Source organism: Falco naumanni, chromosome 6 (genome assembly GCF_017639655.2).
Source record: "Falco naumanni isolate bFalNau1 chromosome 6, bFalNau1.pat, whole genome shotgun sequence".
Lineage (NCBI taxonomy): Eukaryota > Metazoa > Chordata > Aves > Falconiformes > Falconidae > Falco > Falco naumanni.
The window spans coordinates 43,922,199-43,941,317 of NC_054059.1; the positions used below are offsets into that span (position 1 = coordinate 43,922,199).

At 43.1% G+C, this 19,119-nt stretch overlaps 1 protein-coding gene across 14 annotated transcripts in view; it reads left to right on the forward strand.

Annotated features, from left to right (window-relative positions):
* Nucleotides 1–8,764: 8,764 nt before the first annotated feature.
* The window catches only part of STXBP5 (syntaxin binding protein 5), a 109,061-nt gene continuing 98,706 nt past the window's right edge, over nt 8,765–19,119 (forward strand). For 9 of the 14 annotated variants that reach the window (XM_040597175.1, XM_040597178.1, XM_040597177.1 and 6 more), the window contains exons 1-2: nt 8,765–9,031; nt 10,843–10,940. In XM_040597175.1, coding sequence (XP_040453109.1) covers nt 8,879–9,031; nt 10,843–10,940 — 251 coding nt within the window. In that variant the 5' untranslated portion in view covers nt 8,765–8,878. The remainder of the gene's footprint in view (nt 9,032–10,842; nt 10,941–19,119) is intronic. The other 5 variants (XM_040597179.1, XM_040597186.1, XM_040597188.1 and 2 more) reach the window with 1 other exon arrangement.

Sequence of the window (19,119 nt, forward strand, 5' to 3'; positions counted from 1 at the left end):
TTGTACCAGATACTTGCACAGCGAAACCGGCACAGCTTTCCTTATGTGTGTGCCTTTATTTCCAGTTGCTAAAATGAAATATCTTTTTCCCCATTAACATGTCTCTCTTGCCTAAAGAGGTGGGTGTCTGTGCCAAGTATTTCTCCCACCATTTCTCAGGAAGTGGCTTACAAGCCGGAGCATCTACATGGTGATGCACTATAAAATACAGGTGCAATTAATAAATGTTGGCTGTTCCTAACTGGCACTGTTACCAGCCCTAACTGGGATGCTGTGGCAGAAGGCACGGTGACTCACAGGGAGATTTGAAGAAGCAGATATTAATGACTCCTCACACACCTTGCCTGAAGTAAAGCTCAAAACTGGTAATACATCAAGTTGCTGAATCTAATCCCAGCAATAGGTCTAAATTCTGGGCAGGACAATGCCATGCACTATAGAGCTTGCTGAGCTGATCTAATTAAAGCTTACAATTTCCTCTAGGCTTTAATTCAATGTTACTACATGCCAAAGTTCAATTGCCTCACTTAGGGTTTCAAAAAGTCTTAGATTAAGTCACCAATTGGACATAAAGCCTACTCAAGAATCTCACTGACTAGTGTCTTGGGACAGGATCTAGAAAAATGTAAAGAACAGGAGAAATGAGAATTGTCAGGCTTATTGACTTAAATAAATTGGAATCTGTCCTGTGTATCCTAGGCTTCTCCTACCCATTTGCCTTGTTACCCATTTACTTTCCCTGAAAGAATTATTTGCCTTGTTAATGTCAAATTTTTGTGTTGTTCTTAAATTGGAGGGCACTAGCATTTTCCTTGGAAAGTCTCAGCTGTCCTTGCATTTCACCTCCTGTTTCACTGGTTGGAAGAGAGAGGGGAAATGCAGAAAGAGGTACTATTTACCATGCATGGAATGGTGTTAAAACCATATAGAATACTCTTGCTTTTATGGGAAATTTTCTTGCACAACTGAGCTAATCAGAAAATTTAAATATGTATCTGGTATTATTATTTCTGAACTGGTGTTACAAGAATGGTTTACATTCACAGAAAAATGGCGACATCATAAAAATAAATGTACTAAAAAAAAGGCTAAAATTAAATGAAGCATAGATGCATTTTGGATCTTCTAGCTTCAACATCATTAAAAGGATTGTCTGCTTACTTGCTCACGTGCTTAGCCTTGCAGTTTATGTAATTCACTCTTTTAATTTAAAGTAAGAAGAAGAAATACCAGTGAAATAGTAGTCATTTTTAACAAAGGTCTAATATTTCTGTAGTCTAAATGAGTACTTGTCTAGGTTGTTAAACTAGTGTGCAACAGGAATCCCCTCCCAACTAATGCACTGTAATTACAATGACAGTAATAAAATGTGAGCTTTTTTCTTTCTTGTAGTGGGCAGTCACTTAAAATGACTCATTGATGAAAGATCCTGTCTGAAATGCTACACTTGGTACAAAATACTGTATATAAACAGATCACTATATCTGAAAGACATCTTTAAAATTGCAGCACTATAATTCTGTTTTAAGAATGGATAAATTAGTTTTGTCCATCATATTTTAGCTTTAATTCATTTAGTCCAAGAAAATCCTTCTTCACTTGGCAGACACTCATACTTCATCATAATTTGGCTGTTTTATAAAGCTTGTGTTGATTTCACTGGTAATATTTTGCTGCCTTTTAATGGAGGCAGATTGTATTTCATATTTACTTCACTCTGTTATGCAGGTCTTAAAGTGGCACTGTAACAAGAATCACTTGTATTATACTTGACCAAATATCATAAAATGTGTATGATAAATACATACTAAACAACATTCATTATTCAGTAAAGTATCAGCCCATATTTTTCTGCACAGACAAAAGCCTTACTTTGTTTAAAACCTGTTCTGACTGTACTAGCATTGTATCTCTGACATTCTAATCCTTCCTACTATTAATGTAATACTCAGAAAACAGAAATGCAGCACATGGGATGTGAAATTGCAATTTTATTTTGTAACGACGAGAAAAGCAGAGGTTACAGAATCTCCATCTTTGGAGATACGCAAAAATTAGATATGACCCTGCCCTGAGCAACACAATCTGACTTTGAAGCTGGATCCAATTTATAACTGAGCAGACCATTGGACCAGATGACCACCAGAGATCCCTTCTCACCTCAGTTATTCTGCACTTATATGATTCTGCATCAATATGTCTCAAATATCCATCAGAATTGATCAAATTGCAGAAGCAATATGATCTAAGGCAAGTAATGATTCAAGCTTTGTACTGGTCACAAGTATGTGATACTATCGGTTGAGTAAACCATGTCTTCTGCTGTAGCTTAAGCTTCTATGTACTGTTAAGGAGGTGCACAGACTGCACTGAAGAAAACATAAGGTTAATTACATGTTGAAGTTATGGCATAGATTGGGCTAAAAGTAGAAATTCCTTAGTATCATTATTTATAATTTTGCTTTGGCATATACAGAACAACTACAACACATTAAGCAAACTTAAATGTTGAGTGTACATATTTCATGCTCCACCTGTAAATCATTACAATCCACCAGCAGTATCTGAGGAACAGCTTTCTTATAAATATAGAGAGACTGAAAACACCAAAACACTTCAGTTCAAGCAAGAGATAAACATTATGAGATTAATTCATACACAAAAAAATTATCCATAAAAATATAATCATTTAGGAATGGAAGAAATTGACAAAGGATCAGATCCAAAGTATAACAGATGTGGATTTTAGAAGCCTAAGCACAACACTGCACTTCAAAACTGCTCATTCTCTGGCTGCCTAGTCCTGGTAGTGCTTATTCGTGACAAGAAAATGAGAGCTTTAATTCAGACACTCCTCCTTTCACCTAATGAGTAAACACAGTCTAGAGGAAAATGTCATGGAATGAGTATCTATCCCCTACTTCAATTATTGATTTTTTTTCTAAAAAGAAAGTAGGTGACAGAAGGAGATGATCTTTGCAGCTTACAGAGTATTTGCTTGGAAGAGAAGCATCCTAAACTGTGAACCCTGCTCCTAGGACTGTTCATGCACTATACCCTAGAAAATCATGAACTAAAAAGAGGAAATACTCTGACACCAAAACTACCTGTTTTGATCACACAAGAGATTAATTTAAAGGGTACAGGACAACTGAAGAAACTGTTAGAACTAAAAGCATGAAGCGGGAGAGGACACAGAGCTGGCCCAGGCTCAAGTGAAACGGGATATAGAAAGCAGAAGAAATCAACAGACTGTATGAACAAAAGAGAACTGTGCATTTTTAGTACGTAAGAATGAAATTAATTAAGTGCCTGCACTGGCCAGAGAAGATTTGGATAAGCAGAAAAATAAATTATTCCTTCAGACAGTGATAAAAGGAAAGGATTGGCTGGAACTAAATAAGTCAAGACTATGCTTCTAGGACAACCTAACCTTAGGTACCAAAGACATGGCTGAAAATAATGAAAGTAACTTTGAAAACAAAAAATGTGGTGTTAACATCCTTTTTAAATAGCTTTGGTGTTATTTATTTTTTACTTAAAGAGCTTCTATCACATGAATAAAGATACATGCTTAAGAACAACATTTTTTGAAGGAACTGCATGTTACCATTGAAGATGAGAATAACATGTAAATAGGTCAATAGACAATAAGCAATACATGTTTTCATTAGATACAGTACATTTTTGTGTATAGTTTAATAGCTGACACTGCCTTTGTCTGGTCCAAGAAGACAGTGGTGGGACAAAGGTGCAAATAGGCATGTGAGTTCCCAAGGAGGATGGTGCACAACCTCTTCCACAGGTCTGCGTTTTCGTCGCATAGTGCTGCTGTCATCCATTCCTTTTGCCTTATGTACTCTCCCCTGCTCATACATTGTAGCTATTCACCTCTTGTCACATACCACTGGTAGTGGCCAGCTGTCAGAGACCCCCAGTGGTTAACTGGTAATGATTCCTTAAATTCTTCCTAAGACAGCCATGCCTCTTTCTTTTGGCAAGCTCTAGCTCAACACACAACTACATGGGCACTTCTGTATTATTGTCTGTACTAGCTGTGCAGATCAATGCTGCAGAGCCCTTCCAATTCATACTTCAACAACCAATGTATGTGTTTGTCATACTTGCTGGCCCAAGCTGAACATGCAGGAATATTGGTGCAGTCTCTGCAGCATTAGGATGTGTCTTCTTTCTGCCATGCACATCCATACAGCCTAATGGCATCCACACACAGTGTTAGTCACACTGTTCCATAGGCCTTTAATAAAAGATGCCCATGATCGGTGAGCCTGCCAAAGACCACACAAGGCTTCTAGATGCAGGAACTCATCATATCAGTACAGGCATGGCCAATCAGGATGTTTCTGAAATGGGTGAATTTAGAATTTAGAAACAGTAGACAGGTTATCTGCAGTTGAGGTTATGGCAAGTATTAACATAGCTTTCTTCCAGAAGCTGACCAGCTAATTGACAGATGCTTTTCATTTCCTTCTTGTTTACGGCTTATTCAAATCAAGCTGCAGAAATATCAAAAAGTTCACCTGCAGCTGGAAGTCCTCCTTAGTATTTGTCACCAATGCAGATTATGGGGGGAAACAAATTTTAAAATTACAGATGTTCGTTTGGCAACATCTCTGAGTCTAGAAAGCTTGAGCAGTTTCCCAGCAGCCAGGAAAGATTCCAAAACTCACTTGGAGCTGTAGTTACACTGCCCTGTCCAATACATTTGAGTAGAACAACCTGAACAGGATTAGTTTAGAAATGTTTCCCAGCTTCTTTCTATTTATGGCAAGCAAATGTTTGGCTAGTTGATCTTGACGGCAGTGTGAGTGAGTAAGCACCATTAAGAAGTTCTCAGGGAAGCTAAGCATCTTAGTTAGCCTTTAAAGCCTGGGTTGACTGACTGTCAAAACTTTTAGTGCAGTTAGAGGCCAAGCAGAGATCTTGAGTTTACTTGTGATGGTCCTTTTCTCATCTGTGCCAAGAACTGCAATGATTATGATGGTGTTCAAATCACCTGGAGAACATTGCCTTCTCTGGATACAACCAGTAACACCTTTGGGCCTTACATACAAACTAATGGCAAACACCACAAGTGGACCTTTCAGTTCACTACCTATCCTATGCTCTGGGATTTTTCCACCAAATCTTAGCACACATTATACCTGAGTCTGCTTTCACTCATTCTGGCTTATGCGGGACTACCATCATTCTCTTTCTTCTTCACTGGTAGTATAGAACCCCCTGCCTTCCCCCACACCACACACACCCCTCCCCCCCCCAAAAAAAAAAAAAAAAAAAAAAAAAAAAGGCAGCCTATAAGCAAAGTGGTGGCTGCACTTTGCAGTTTCTGTAAAGTTATTGTGATTGTCTTGAGGCAAAACACCCAACAAGTTTGACCTGCACCAACTAATGGTCTGTAGGATCGCACTGGTACATAAGCCACTACTGCCCCATTGCCTCAAACATCTATTAGGAATAGTGGTTGCTTATGTGGTATCTGTAGAATACTGAACAAGAAATAAGCAGGTGATCCTCGGTCTCCTTTTCTCGGAGCGGTAAATAACTGGATCAGTAAGAAAAGGCAGGGAAAGAAGACCAAAACCAAGTGGATTCATTTGGTGGCAAGGATTTGTATGGCCAAAGAAGATGCACTTCTTAGGTCTAAGTGACTCGTAAATGTTTATCACTGGCTCTGTCATAGTTGACTCCAAAGATGTTGCAAACTGCTTGCTTGTTCCCCAGCTGTGAAAGACACTTGGGCTTTGAACTGGGGTATAAAACACTGGCAAGAGATTTCAGACATCAGGGGCTGGAAGGTCTGAGTAGGCAATGTGAAGCAAGGAGGTTAAGCAGAATTGGTCCTGTTTGTAAACAGGATGTGGTTATTGGGTAAGAGCTGGAGGCCCAAAGAAGCTCTGAAATATAGCAGCTAAATCCTGAGAGATAATAGGGATATTTGCTGAATTATAAAATTAAAAGGTCTACTACTGTTCCCACTGATATCCCAGTGAGAGGGAAGGTTGCTGATTTTTTATGGGAAGAGCTGAAGTCCCAGAAAGCATTGATTTGTTGAAGGGTATCAGCTAGAAAGAAAGCCTGAGGGAAGAGAACTGCTGTTGTCTCAGCCTTGTGTACCTTGTATCATTTCCCTGAATGTTTGCAAGTGTTGTTACAATGTTGCAATAATGAATGAGGGTCTCCTTGTGCTAACCTAAACAGAAAACAAAATCTGATCTCTCCTCTAAAGATGTGTACTCCAACTAAAGAAGAGATTCGAGCCAGGTGCATAGAAGGTATGAAAATGACTGTCGTGTGCAAAAAAAGTGTTTTTAAAGTCCTTTAATTTTTCCTCCAGTTTTGAGGTGTTTTTCTTGTTTTTTTTTTTTTTTTTTTTCCTGCAATTAATATTACTATAAATAATAAGGCTATTTATGCTACAAAAGTTATAACTAAGGGTATTTGCAGGGCCTGGCCTAACATATACTGACAACAGGACTCAAATGGGCTATAATTTACATTCTTAAAGTTATACTGAAAATGCACACATTTCTCTCTCAAAATAATTTGATTTCTTTATCAGGTATTTACTGAACCTTACTTAGGTCTACTGATTTTATTTCTATGACTTTTGCCATCTCTGGAAACATATTTTTCACAATTTACCAGGATGATTTGAGGAAGTGTCCAACAGTCCTGGTAACACAGGGGAACAGCTCTGTAAATTCATGACTCGGTCACTTTGTAAGAATATGTAAACTCTCTTGGTTTCCTTCTAATGCTCATACGTCATACACCTGCTGGCATTATGGCTGTAAATTGACCTGTGGTTACAGGTCTAAAAAGAGTTTGTGGAATTTTTACGTTTGAGGTTACGATGATGGCTGCATCATAACTATTTTGCTGCATTCTGATTACACTTATCTCTCTGTGTAGTATTACATTTCCTGTGCTAATAAACCATGCCTGGCTTTCAGGCTGAAAATACCACTTAAAAGGACCATTTTACTGCGTGTGGAGCCTTTTTACTGCTACAGCATGAATGTGAGCCAATGTCTTGAATCACATTTCTACAAGCTTTCCCTCCAAAAGTGATGACTGAACTGCCAGTTCATTTAAGCTGAGAAAGTTCAGGAAAGAGTCACAAATAGTAATTACCTTCAGCGATAAAACAACGACTGAGACAAGAGTAATATCTATTACCTGACCACTGATGAGACAATCCAAAAATGCAATCTAGTGCTAAAAGAATAATAAAAGTAGAATACAGAATACTATACAGCAGCCGTTAGTAGAAAGCAGCGTTTAACTCTGCGCACTCTGTGCCAGTTTTGCTGGCCGTGACTTCTCCCGGCGCCGCCGGCTGGCTCTGCCGCAGCCCTCGGTCCAGCCGCTTTTCGGCTACCGCTCGCAGACCGGGGACACGGCACCGGCGCAGCTCTCACAGGCACGGCGGGCCAGGGTGAGGGGTACGGGGATCACACACGCAGCCCCGTTAACCGTTACTGCCGCTGGAAACGTTCCTCTCGCATCGCCCCCGGCCCCGGCGGGCGCTGCCAGCCCCACCGCTGCGCACCGAGGCAGCGCCAGAGGGAAAGCGCCGGCGCTGCTCCGGTCTCGGCTGGCTCCCGCCAGGGCGCCCGGGCCCCCGCCGCAGGGCGAGGAACAGCCCCCTGCGCCCCCTGCGCCCCTCAGCCCCCTGCGTCCCGCAGCCGCTGGGGGGTTTCCGCGCGTCACCACGCGCGAAGCGCCACTCTCTCCCCAGGAGCCCGGCCCCGGGGAGCCGCCTCCAGCGCCGGGCCAGCGGCAGGGACGGGGCGGCACACGGCAGCCTGCGGCCGCCACCTGTTACCTGCTCCCGCCTCCGCCTGGCCGAAGGCCAACACCCAGCTCACGCCCGGCGCGGTGCCCTCACTGCCGCGCCCCCCCGCACCCCTCACGGCGCCCCGGCCCCCGCGCGGAGCGGCGGGGGGAGCTGGCACCGCCACATCCGGGTGCCGGCGCTCTTAGCGCGCATGCGCGGCCGCCCCGCCGCTGCGAGGCAGGGTGCCGCGGCAGTCGCCGCCGCCGCCACTCCTCCCGGGGCGCTGCGCTTCCGCGTTGTCAGGCAAGGGGGAGCAACCGTGAGGCGGGGGAGGCGCCCTCCGCGGCGGCAGGAGGAGGCGGAGGAGGATGGTCGTGGGGGCGGGCGGCGGCGGCAGCCGCTGGCAGCAGCCGGGAGAAGCCCCGCCGGTGACTGGCTGGCGGCACACGCAGCTTTGAGGAGGCGGAGGGTGCCCGAGCCGAGCCGCGGGGCGGGCGCCTGCGAAGGGGGGAGAGACTGCGGCGGCGGGAGGGACCGGCACACGCACGCACACATCCACAGGCGCACGCACGCAGAGGGATGACAGCGGCGGCCGCGGCTGCCACGATGTGAGGCGGGCTGCGCGGGGGGACGCGGGGGCTCCGCGGAGAGGCGAGGCGGCCCGCACGCTCCCGGCGGCGGGAGGGGCGGCCGGGGCGGGGCCGGCCGGGCCCGGGGCGAGCCGTGCGCCCCGGCGGGCAGGGCGCGGGGCGCGGAGCGGCCGCGGGCGGCGAGTCCGGGACCGGCGGTGGCGGCGCTGGTGGGCTGACCGGCTCCTGTTTGCTTGGCTCCAGTCTCCGTCTCCGAGCCCGCGGGCCCCGATGAGGAGCGCCCCTGCGCTGCCGGACTGACGCCTCGCCGTCCTCCCCGCGGCCGAGGAGAAGCGCTGCCCCGCGGCGGAGAGCGCGGCGCCCCCGACCGCGGGCCGCCCCTGCACCGCCCTCCCCGGCGGGGGCTCGTCTGCCGCCTGCGGGGCGGGCGGCGCGGCGGGCGGCGGCGAGGCCGGGGCAGCGGGCAGCGCCGCCGCCGAAGACCATGAGGAAATTTAACATCAGGAAGGTGCTGGACGGCCTGACGGCGGTCTCCTCCGCCGCCTCGGCGTCGTCCGCCGCGCAGCAGCAGCAGGCGGGGAACCGGGAGACCGAAATCCAGGAGACGCTCCAGTCCGAGCACTTCCAGCTCTGCAAGGTGAATGCACGCTGCAGCCCGAGCCGGCCGGGGAGGGGGGCGCGCCGCCGCGGTGGGCTCTGCGGGCTTTGCCTCTCGGTACCGACCGCGCCGAGCCTCCCCGCCGCTCCTGTTTACTTGTTGGAATATTAATTTTTTTGGGGGGGGTGGTGGGGAGAAGGGAAGGAAGCGGTGGGTGTAGCTGTACAGGTCTCATGGATTTCCGTAGTCATCTTTCCTGGAGAGTTTCAGTGTTTGTCCTCTTCTAGGCTCTTTCATGCGTGCCAATATTGACCGTGTTCACGAAGGCTTCGTAGAGAGAGTGGGATGGCTGGGGGAAGGAGTCATACCTAGCTGTAGTGCAGATCTGATTATCGCGGCATTTGAGTAGAAGCCTCTGCTAATGGGCCCGAAGGACGGGGAATCTGTCGCTCTGCATTATTTGCAAATGCATTTATCGTGTTCCTTTGCGCCTGAAAAAGGCTGTAGACGTTTGTGGTGGTTTCGCTGCAGTGTGTTGCCAAGTTGCCGATGCTGCTATTGCAAATCTCTGGAGACAGAGGAAAAGTTCTTGGGTTTTTTGTTTGCTTGTGCATGATACAGTAACTGCAGTTCGTGTCTGCACACTTCAGAAAATGATGCAGTGAATTAATTCACCAGCTGTACCAAGAGGAATAAAAACTGATTTGAATATCAATACCCGTTTTTATCTTTACAATGCACCCATGGCCTAGCCTGATATGGGTGAGCTTGTTTGTGGATTTTCCTCCTTGTTTTATCTAGTTTTGCAGGCATTTCTGCCACTTCTGCAAGTTGTTCAGGAAGGACATGGAAACGAGCAGAGCAGTTTCACAGCGAATAAAATCTAACTGGCAATATTAAGAGTTGTGGGGTATGTCTGCAACTTCAGTGAAGTAAAAGGAGTATATCAGAAGCTTCCAATGCATTTATAAGGTTCTAACATAACTCTGCTTTAAACTAAAGGCTTTGAAATGGAAAAGCTGGCATTTGTATGGCTTATGTTGTGTACATTTTGTAATGGAAATAAGAGTAGGTGACACTTTTTATTATGTTCTCAGTTCTGATTAATTGCAGCCTGAGAAGTGGAGTTATTGTTTGGTCAGTTACCAAATTAGTCTTGGCTAATCATAAAGCTAAATGTGTCGATAGTTGCATATTAAGACAGAACCCCATGGTTGAGGGTGAAGGTTTTTTTGCTTTATTTGGTGGGGTGTTTTTTGGTTTTGTCTATTTTTGGGAGCTGTTTTTTCTCTTTGGGGGAAGCAGGGGGAGAGAGATTGGTTATATGGAGCTTGGGTTGTGTTTGTTTTTTTTCTTAATGTGCTGAGACAGGTTGCACTGTCATGTGGGCCTCTTGGACTAAAACTGAAGTGATCTGCAGAAAAGCAAGTCTAGTAATTTGTAATAGTTCTGGTGACAAGTCTGGCTTTGCCAGACTTGCTAGGAACATCTGAGACTTTAATAGTTAAGTGTCTTTGTTATAGCCGAAAACAAGATTACTCAGAGAATGAGGTGGTTGAAAAAATGCTGAGTTGATACGATCTTTGTACAGGAGAAATGTAGGTTCAAATTAAGTTTTATTAAGTATGACTGTCACTTGATCAAGGATGAATGAGTAATTGTGACTTCAAAAAAAAATATAATTGGTTCATGTAAGACAGCTGACTTTCTCAGTCTGTTGTTAAAATGATTTATAGCTCCTTTCTTAATTGTGATTAACACTGAATCCTGTTCCCTAACACAAAATATTGATTCTGTTTATTTTTGGTCTGCTGCTTGTCCATCATTACTGCAATGCTCTGACTTGTTAGACTGTACGCCATGGTTTCCCCTATCAACCTTCAGCCTTGGCATTTGATCCGGTTCAGAAAATACTGGCCATCGGGACACAGACTGGAGCACTAAGGCTGTATCCTTTTATATTCTGAAGCAGATTCGGTGCACCTCATGCAAGTGATGTTTTGATTCAGCTGCTGGAACCATTCAGAAGTCTGTAGGAAGCAGGTATGCAGGGAGGGAGGAAAAAACCCCTGGTTTCTCTTGGTGGGTGGCCTGGCTGTTCTGGTTGTTGTTTGTGTCAGTTCACATTGTGTTAATGATGTGAGGTATGGCTGCTCAGTCCCCATTATCTCAAGTTAATATATACATTTTGTAGAGGGTTACTAGTGTGTTGACAGCTTACAGCAGCTGACTGCAAATTGAAGGAGACCTAGGCTGAGCTCTGTTTCATTGTCCTGCTGTACCCTCTGGGATTGAAAAATTCTGTGCTGCTTGTTGGGGAGGTTTTGGGTGGTGGGTTTTGGGTATTTCTGGGTTCTTGAGATAAGCTTTGTAATACTGTAGTTACCTGCTACTGCTTCTGTGTTGCTAAAAGATGGTTTCAAGTGGGGACACTAAAAGGTACAGGAATTGTATTTCACTTTACAGTTTCCAAGTGATTGAGACGAGCAGGATGAATTTGTGGAATAAAGCACCAGTAACCCTACTTCTTTTTGCTCACTGAAAAGTGAACTGCCCATATGTTCATAGGCATATGGTACCATAGCCATATGGTACTATCCAAGCCATGTAAAAACATATGTGTTTAAACTTTTATTTTTAAGAGAAGATGCCCTGTAGATTCTTTATCCACACTGCCATTGCCCAAACCTTACTTTTCAGCAGAAGACAATGAATTGAATTATCTGTTGTCCTGAAATTGACTGAACTCTGACCTTTGGGTAAGGCTTAGGCCACCTTGCTAGAAAAATTGACTTAATCCTCTTTGAACTGTAGGTGAATCTCATCTTTTCCTTTGCTTATATCAGTCTGCAAGTAGACCTCTTGTTTCCTTCTGTAACATCGCTACTCTGTCTGTAAGGTTAATTGCCTTAAGAGGGTCATCTTTTGTGGGTTGAAAAATTGGAACTTCCATTATCAAATCCAAGGCTTTAAGAAGAGTCTGAAGTAGCTTGTATGGCTTCTGTAACGATATCTATTATAAATTCCAAAGATCTCTTAATTCAGAGTACGAGTAATGGTAATGACCATGCAGTGTTCTTAGTGCTGTATTTGAAAGTACCCTAAACTCTATAGATTTTGGTTTTAAAATGTGATAAAGTTGATTTAAATGAAGAATGAATTGTGGGTGGGTAGTGCTGGTATTGGTATCAGATCTCATATTGGTAGAATAGATGAGAAGAGAGATAGAAGTAAGCATTTGGGTTGGAGGAAAAGGAGACATCAAAATGTACCTATTTAGAGCTTGCCTGTAACTGTGGGCAATGTGATGTTGCAATGTGGATAATGATGAATTGATAAAACTTGTGTACTGGCACTTGTCCATGACTACACTTGTGTGTTCTGAGTGTGAATTGCTTTCTAAATTATTGGGAGAAGTACTGTAAGATTGTGAGGGAAGAAACAGTTGCTGTGAGATGAAGTAGTAACATTGACTGAAAATGTGTTTCCTAAGGGAATAAGTTTCATGCAGAGGATGAAACATTGGTGCTCCCCTAACTTCATGGCGAAGAATATGCTTCTCAGTACCTTGATAAAGATCTTGATTCTTGGAAGCACTGGTTAAAACCCCTCAGCCTCAGCTGATAGGTCTAACCTAGTAACACTGCAGAAGATAAATCTCCTGTGATTACTTCCTCTTTGAGATGGAGGAGTGCAGGCAGAAGGGATAGATTCAGACACATTTCAGTGTAAAACCAGACTCTGGCTAGTGAAGCAGGTTTGAAAAGCACCCTTTAGGAAGGAGTAAAACTTATGAAGTGCTTATTTAATTCTATTGCTCAAAGATAAAAACACAACTCTAAAAGTGCTTGTTGACCTACAGGATGCTTTACCTGCTAAGGTTTTTATGAACAATGAATTATGTGCAAGGATTCATTAAACTGGGAGCCCCTTACTCTTTAGCGCGGCAGGAGTGTTTTAACTGAAATGAGGTGTGCACTGGAAAGACTGAGAGTAAGTGAAGAGGTATTCATTGAGAAATAAGTCCTGAAAGTGGGACATAAGTCAATCGTCATTTTATTCTGCATTCATGTTGTGAATATCTAAGTAAAGGAATGAGAATGCTTCTTTCATTGCCTACAAGCAAATGGGAGCTGGATATTAGTGTTTTCCTTGCATCTTCAAGTATAGGTGCATCTTACTGAGTTTTCACTTGCTTCCTGTTTTCTGTAAGTGATCTGAGGAATTGCAAAGCAAGTTTTTAATTAGGAAGGTTATAAAGTATTCTTAAATTAAGAAATTAGCTAACCTGTTTTAGATTACATTAAAATGTGAAAAAATTAATGTTACAGTCCTGGTTGACTTTGGGCCATTTATCAGTTAACCCCTTTTACAGAACATGCTCTCTGTATTTGAGAAGTCTGCAATTTTGTTTAAGAAAATTCCTACTCATATTAATCTGTTCTAATCAATACTGGGTTTGAATTTAATATATCATGCTTCTATCTCATTCTGTTTTGAGGAGTCTGTAACCACCAGTGGAGAACAGAGAATTCTTATACACAAATACTAAATGCTGTCTCTAGTGTTGATACAATGACATGTGAAAATGGAACTAAAGCTTTTTCTGATAAACCAAAATCTGTGGTTACAGATATACTGGAAGTTCACTGACTTGGTATATTTATCAATTGGAGATTAATAAAGACAAAATAACATCAACGCTGTATGGAATTCTCTGAATCCACAAAGTAATTGTGGAAATGGAAATACCTAAACTATAGGTGATATGTTTCACTAACCGCGTTGGCAGTAGAATTACTACTCTATTAATATTCTTTGTCCCTGAGTCTAGGCTTGATGGGTTAAAACTGGAGGAGTGTTATGGAGTTGATGACTTAGTGTGCCAGAGGCAAGGTCTTTGCTATTCCATGTCCATGAGCAGCCGTTGGTTCTAGATCTTTTTTCACACTTTTAAGAGGGGGCAAAATCAATAAAAATATTAGGAGACTGCTTTTAGTGTAAAACCTAAACCTTGTAAGTCACTGAAGTTACAGTTTGGGATTACAGATGAGCTAACTTGAGTGGTGTATCCTTTGTATTCCTTCTTAAAAAAAACCAACAACCCACCCTTGATTCTATTTCCAGGGTTACTTAGAAATATTTCAAACTCTGATTTAACTAGGAGACTTTAACAAGTGTTTCTGAGGCAGGCTGATATTGCTCAGGTATTATCCTTAATTAGAGAAGTATTTAGTGCCCTCGGTGGAAAGGAACATTTTTAACATTTAATAACAAAGGATCTGTTCTGTTTTCACCTGTGGACAGCAACTTGGTTCTGTTGCTGTGTATGTGGGAAAGTTACAGAGAGTATAGCTTAGTAGAATAGAAACCTTGGAGGGAGGGCAGATGCTGGACCTGCTACTCCTGACTACAGAACAGCCAGCTGATAGGACCCTCTCCCTGACGGTAGAATCTGTGGAAAATAGTTAAGCTGTTCGGTTCTGTTTCCTGTATTGCAGGGGAAATTGAGTGATGAGGTAGGCACAAGAGGAGAAGCACAGTGCTAAGTGACATAAATCTTATATTTATTTCTTGCATACACCCACGCTTTTCTGCTCACACTGATCCAGTTGTTCCTCTGAGTTTGTGGTGCTGATCAGAGGACTCAGTTACAGCTGCTTGAGGTGTTTGAGCCTTGGCTGGTGGCCTGCCTCTTATGTGTGGCAATTCTGCCTCAGGCTCACCCTTCTGCACAGTGCTGAGTGCTTGTGGATGTGTTCCCTACAAGTAACGATTGTGCTTGCAAAAGATTTCAAACTGCAGTGGTCAGTGCAAGCTGTTGGTGGCCTCATTTGTCACTGCAGGACAGTATTTTTGGCTTTCTTCATACTTAAAGGGAGTTATCTGTTGTTACCAGGGTGGCTTTCACCTTTTGATCTCCTGTCTCAGATGTCTTAATATCAAGTAGTTAAAAATTAATCTATGCTTTGCCTCTTTCCTGTGCATACCTGAACCATTGCAGCAGGACACATAGTCTGTAGTCTTTAGGAATTTTTGTGAATAATTGGCTGTGCTTTGTTTTCCCAGCAGGTATCAAAACCTTCTAAGGAGTTAGAGTATAAGTACTCAAGATTAAACTTACCTGAATGGTGTAACTGAGTAGACTTCACCCCGTGATGTCCTGCCAGCATTTGGTGTCATAGGCAATAGCCCTGTTTTCATGCTGTCTGTTGTTTTTTCTCTTCTGCCTAAAAGTCCCTCCAGAAGTTGAATGTGATCTGAATGGGGCAGCAGTTAAACTGCACAGAGGTTTGAGAAAGGTGAAATGGTCTTTTTCAGGATTTGTCTGTCTTTAGGATATTCTTTGCTGAGAACTTTAAATTTAGTAATTGTACGGGGCTCTGGACTTAATAGTTGGCTGAGCTTTTTTGTTTGTTTTTATAGGAGGTAGTATAAGCTTTGAAGCTAAAGCAGAAAAATTGAAGGAATTCTCTTGCTCCCTGCTGTTTAACTGCTCCATCTTAAACAAGTTTCTTCAGTTTTCTGTGCTTTAATTTCTCAATAGCAAAACTAGGACAGTATATCAAATGAGACACATTTTGATTGTCTGCCAACATGAATGGAATATCTTTATTGGTGCTTGATGCCTTTAAAATACTCATTTGCAGCTGGAAACTCAGTCTTTCTTTTGATAGAGGGAATTCTGAAAAGAAAGACCATTTCCACTAGAAATTCTTGAAAATAAAGGGGATACCTGTAGAGTAAGTGTTGTGCCTTCCACACAGACCAAATTGTGCCTATGATTCCATTCCCAAGCTGAATAGGTTCTTAATTAAAAAGTTCAGTGGGGGAGGAGTTTCCTGTTGCAAACCCAGTTCATGGGAAGGAGAAAAATTAGATTGTTCATCGTTCTGTCGTTAAATATCTGAAGATCCCAATCATTCTCAATATCAGCATCTGTTCACTTCCCCTTGTTCTTATCAGCAGTGAAAGATGACTTTGTAAGTGAATGACGTTTTCATGTATTTGAGGTGTATAAAACTTTTGTTCTGTGACTTCTGTTCTCTGGCCTGTGTGAGAAGAATCACAACTGTTATTCTTTGATCGAAAGAGCTCAAAGCCTGGATATGTGGTTCCATGCAGTTATGAAATGTTTATGTAGCAGCATCTGGATAGTTTTGCTGTAGATGTATACAGAAAAATTCAAGTAAATTCCCTGAAGCTCTAAGAAAATTCCATTTCAAACTTGTGATCTGATTATATCTATTAAAAATACTATTCCTTTGGATCACTCAGACTATGCAAGACAGTCTGTCTGGGTTGGTTTTTTACTCCTATCACAGAAACATCCACTTAAGATGATGTAGGTGGTATTTGGTTTGGGGGCTTTTGCATGTGATGGGTTTTTTTTTTTTGTTTGCTTTAAGTAGCTCTACACTTGCTCTTCTCCCTTCTGGAGAAAGGGCAGTAGGGCAGTGGCTGAAGCTGTGTTTACAGCATGCAGAGCAAAGATTGCGTTTTTTTCAAACCAATCACCTATCTGAAGTTGGCACAGCTTCAAGTGGGAGACTGGAATAGATGAACTTGGGAGGTCCTTTCCAACCTAAATGATTCTGTGATTCTGTCTAATCTGTGAATATACCAAAGTCAAATTAAACTACTGTTTTGTGGACTGCCAGGGTGTTTTGGCTTTTGTACACTGAAGAGAAAAATCTCAACCTTTGCCAGTTTTCTTCTGGACTTCGAACAAATCTTCCTGGTTTGGGAAGAATACATCAGTAAAGCTACTAAAAATATTTCACTAGTGTCATGCCAGAGAGAGTCTGTGATAATCTGTTAATAAAATATTTCTTGGCTACCTTGCCATCCAATTTACAAAGAGTAGTTTAAATAAGAAAACTACTTTGCTTAAAAATGTACATTAATCTTATCACATTTCCGTTTCCTTTAACATGACCACATTTCTTGTAATATCTTCCAGCTTTTAGTTCACATGGAAATCATTAGCTGTCTTGTATCTTTCTTTCAATGAAAAATCCTCATTCCCTAAATGAAGAAAATAAATTATCTTTAGATATTCTGAGATGAAATAAGGCCAAAATGCCATGATGAGATATGTAACCCTTAAGTGCATGGGATTATACCAAGTTAGTGCTACACAGAGAAAGCTATTATTGAATTCTTCATAATAAATAGGATCATGTACTTTTTTAGATCTGTGATTATGCTTGTTGGGAGACTTGGTGTGCTGGTTTTGGCAGGGGTAGAGTTAATTTTCTTCGTAGTAGCTAGTATGGGGCTATGTTTTGTATTTGTGCTGAAAGCAGTGTTGAAAATACAGGGGTATATTAGTTACTGCTGAGCAGTGCTTACACAGAGTCAAGGCCTTTTCTGCTTCTCATTCCACCAGCAAATAGGCTGGGGATGCAAAAGAAGTTCAGAGGGGACACAGCTGGGACAGCTGACCCAGCTGACCAAAGGGATATTCCAGTACCATATGGCGTCATACTCAGCATATAAAGCTGGGAAAAGATAGAGGGGAACACCTGGATGATGCTGTTTGTCTTCCCAAGTAACAGTTACGGGTGATGGAGCCCAGCTCTCCTGGGTATGGCTGAACCCCTGACTGCTGATGGGAAGTGATGAATGAATTCCTTGTTTTGCTTTACTTGCATGCACAGCTTTTGCTTTACATAATAAGCTGGTTTTATCTCAACCCATGAGTTTTCTCACTCTTACCCTTCCAATTCTCCATACCACCAGGGGTGGAGTGAGGAAGCAGCAAGGTGGTGCCAGCTGGGGTTAAACCATGACAGTCCTTTTTAGCACCCAGTGTGGGGCTTGAAGGGTCGAAGAGGTAACAAATTTGATTGGAATGTGCTAGGTCAATTTTATAGATGTTATTTTTGTTTAGCAATTAATTGGCAGGCTGCTGTGCTTGCTGTGGGGCTTGCTTGCCTTACTGTATATTGGTCTAGTGCTCGTTACTGGCTGCTTTTTGGTTTCGCTGCTCACTGTACTGCTATCACCTTGCTGCGTTGTGCCTGGGAACATGCTGATAGCAGCCATGGTGATGCACCTGGGCTGGCAGATGGCCAGGGCATCGCTGCTGTTCGGGTGCTGCTGTACCAGACAGGCTGGAACTCCAGAGTGAACTTGAGTTGAAGGGACTGTGACCTGTGGGTGAGCGTGCGGGAGCAGGACACCCCAAAGTGTCTGTGACCATGGGGAAGTCCACACCAGAGCAGGTACATCTTGAAGTGTCTGTGGCTGTGTTTGTGCTGCTGCAAGTATGCCTCTGAAGGGTTCTTGGCCCAAGGACAAGTCCACAGTGGAGAAGTACATCTTGGAGCATCAGTAGCTGTGCATGAGATCATGCTGGAGCACTTCAAAGTGTATGGTCATGGATAAACCCATGGCAGAGCAGATCACCTCTGGAGAGACTGCAGCCATGGGTAAGGCCATGTTGGAGTAGGTTTACTTCTGGAGGGACTGTGGCTGTAGGTAAGGCTACACCGGAGCAGATCTATCTCTGAAGACATTGTGGCCTATGGATAAGGCCATGCTGGAACAGGTGCACCTCAGAGCAGCTGTGGCTGTCAATAAGTCTGTGCTGCACCAGGTCTTTGATCTAAAGTATTGTTGCATGTACTGTAATTCTACTAAATGGCTTTTAGTAGTAATTGCTTTTGTTCAAAAATAACTGAAGTATAACTGTATTATATCTAATACTACAATTTACTGAAATGGACTTCAGAATGAAAACTTTTCTTCCCTGTAGGTATTTTAATTGACAGAGGAGAAGCCTAGTGGATATAGCCTTGCAGCTTCAAACTTGCTGGGTCATAGTGAGCTTGGGAAAGGTAAATGTTTTTGGAAAGCATGCAAAGTTTGCAAGGCTGCAGGTGTTACAGTAGCACTAGTGTAGCCTGTTTCCTTGTATGTCCTAGCTATTTGTGAAACACTGAGGTGGTATGGATTGGTGATTTGATGATGTAAGGGTAAAATGTGACAGGGACTCAGCTTAAGCTTTCAGACTTCTGATATGGTGCTCAATTCACTAGGCTCTTAATTCCACATTTTACTGGATTTGTTCTTTCTCAGTTACTGTGGAAGATCTTTTAGAACTGAAATAGCATTATGGC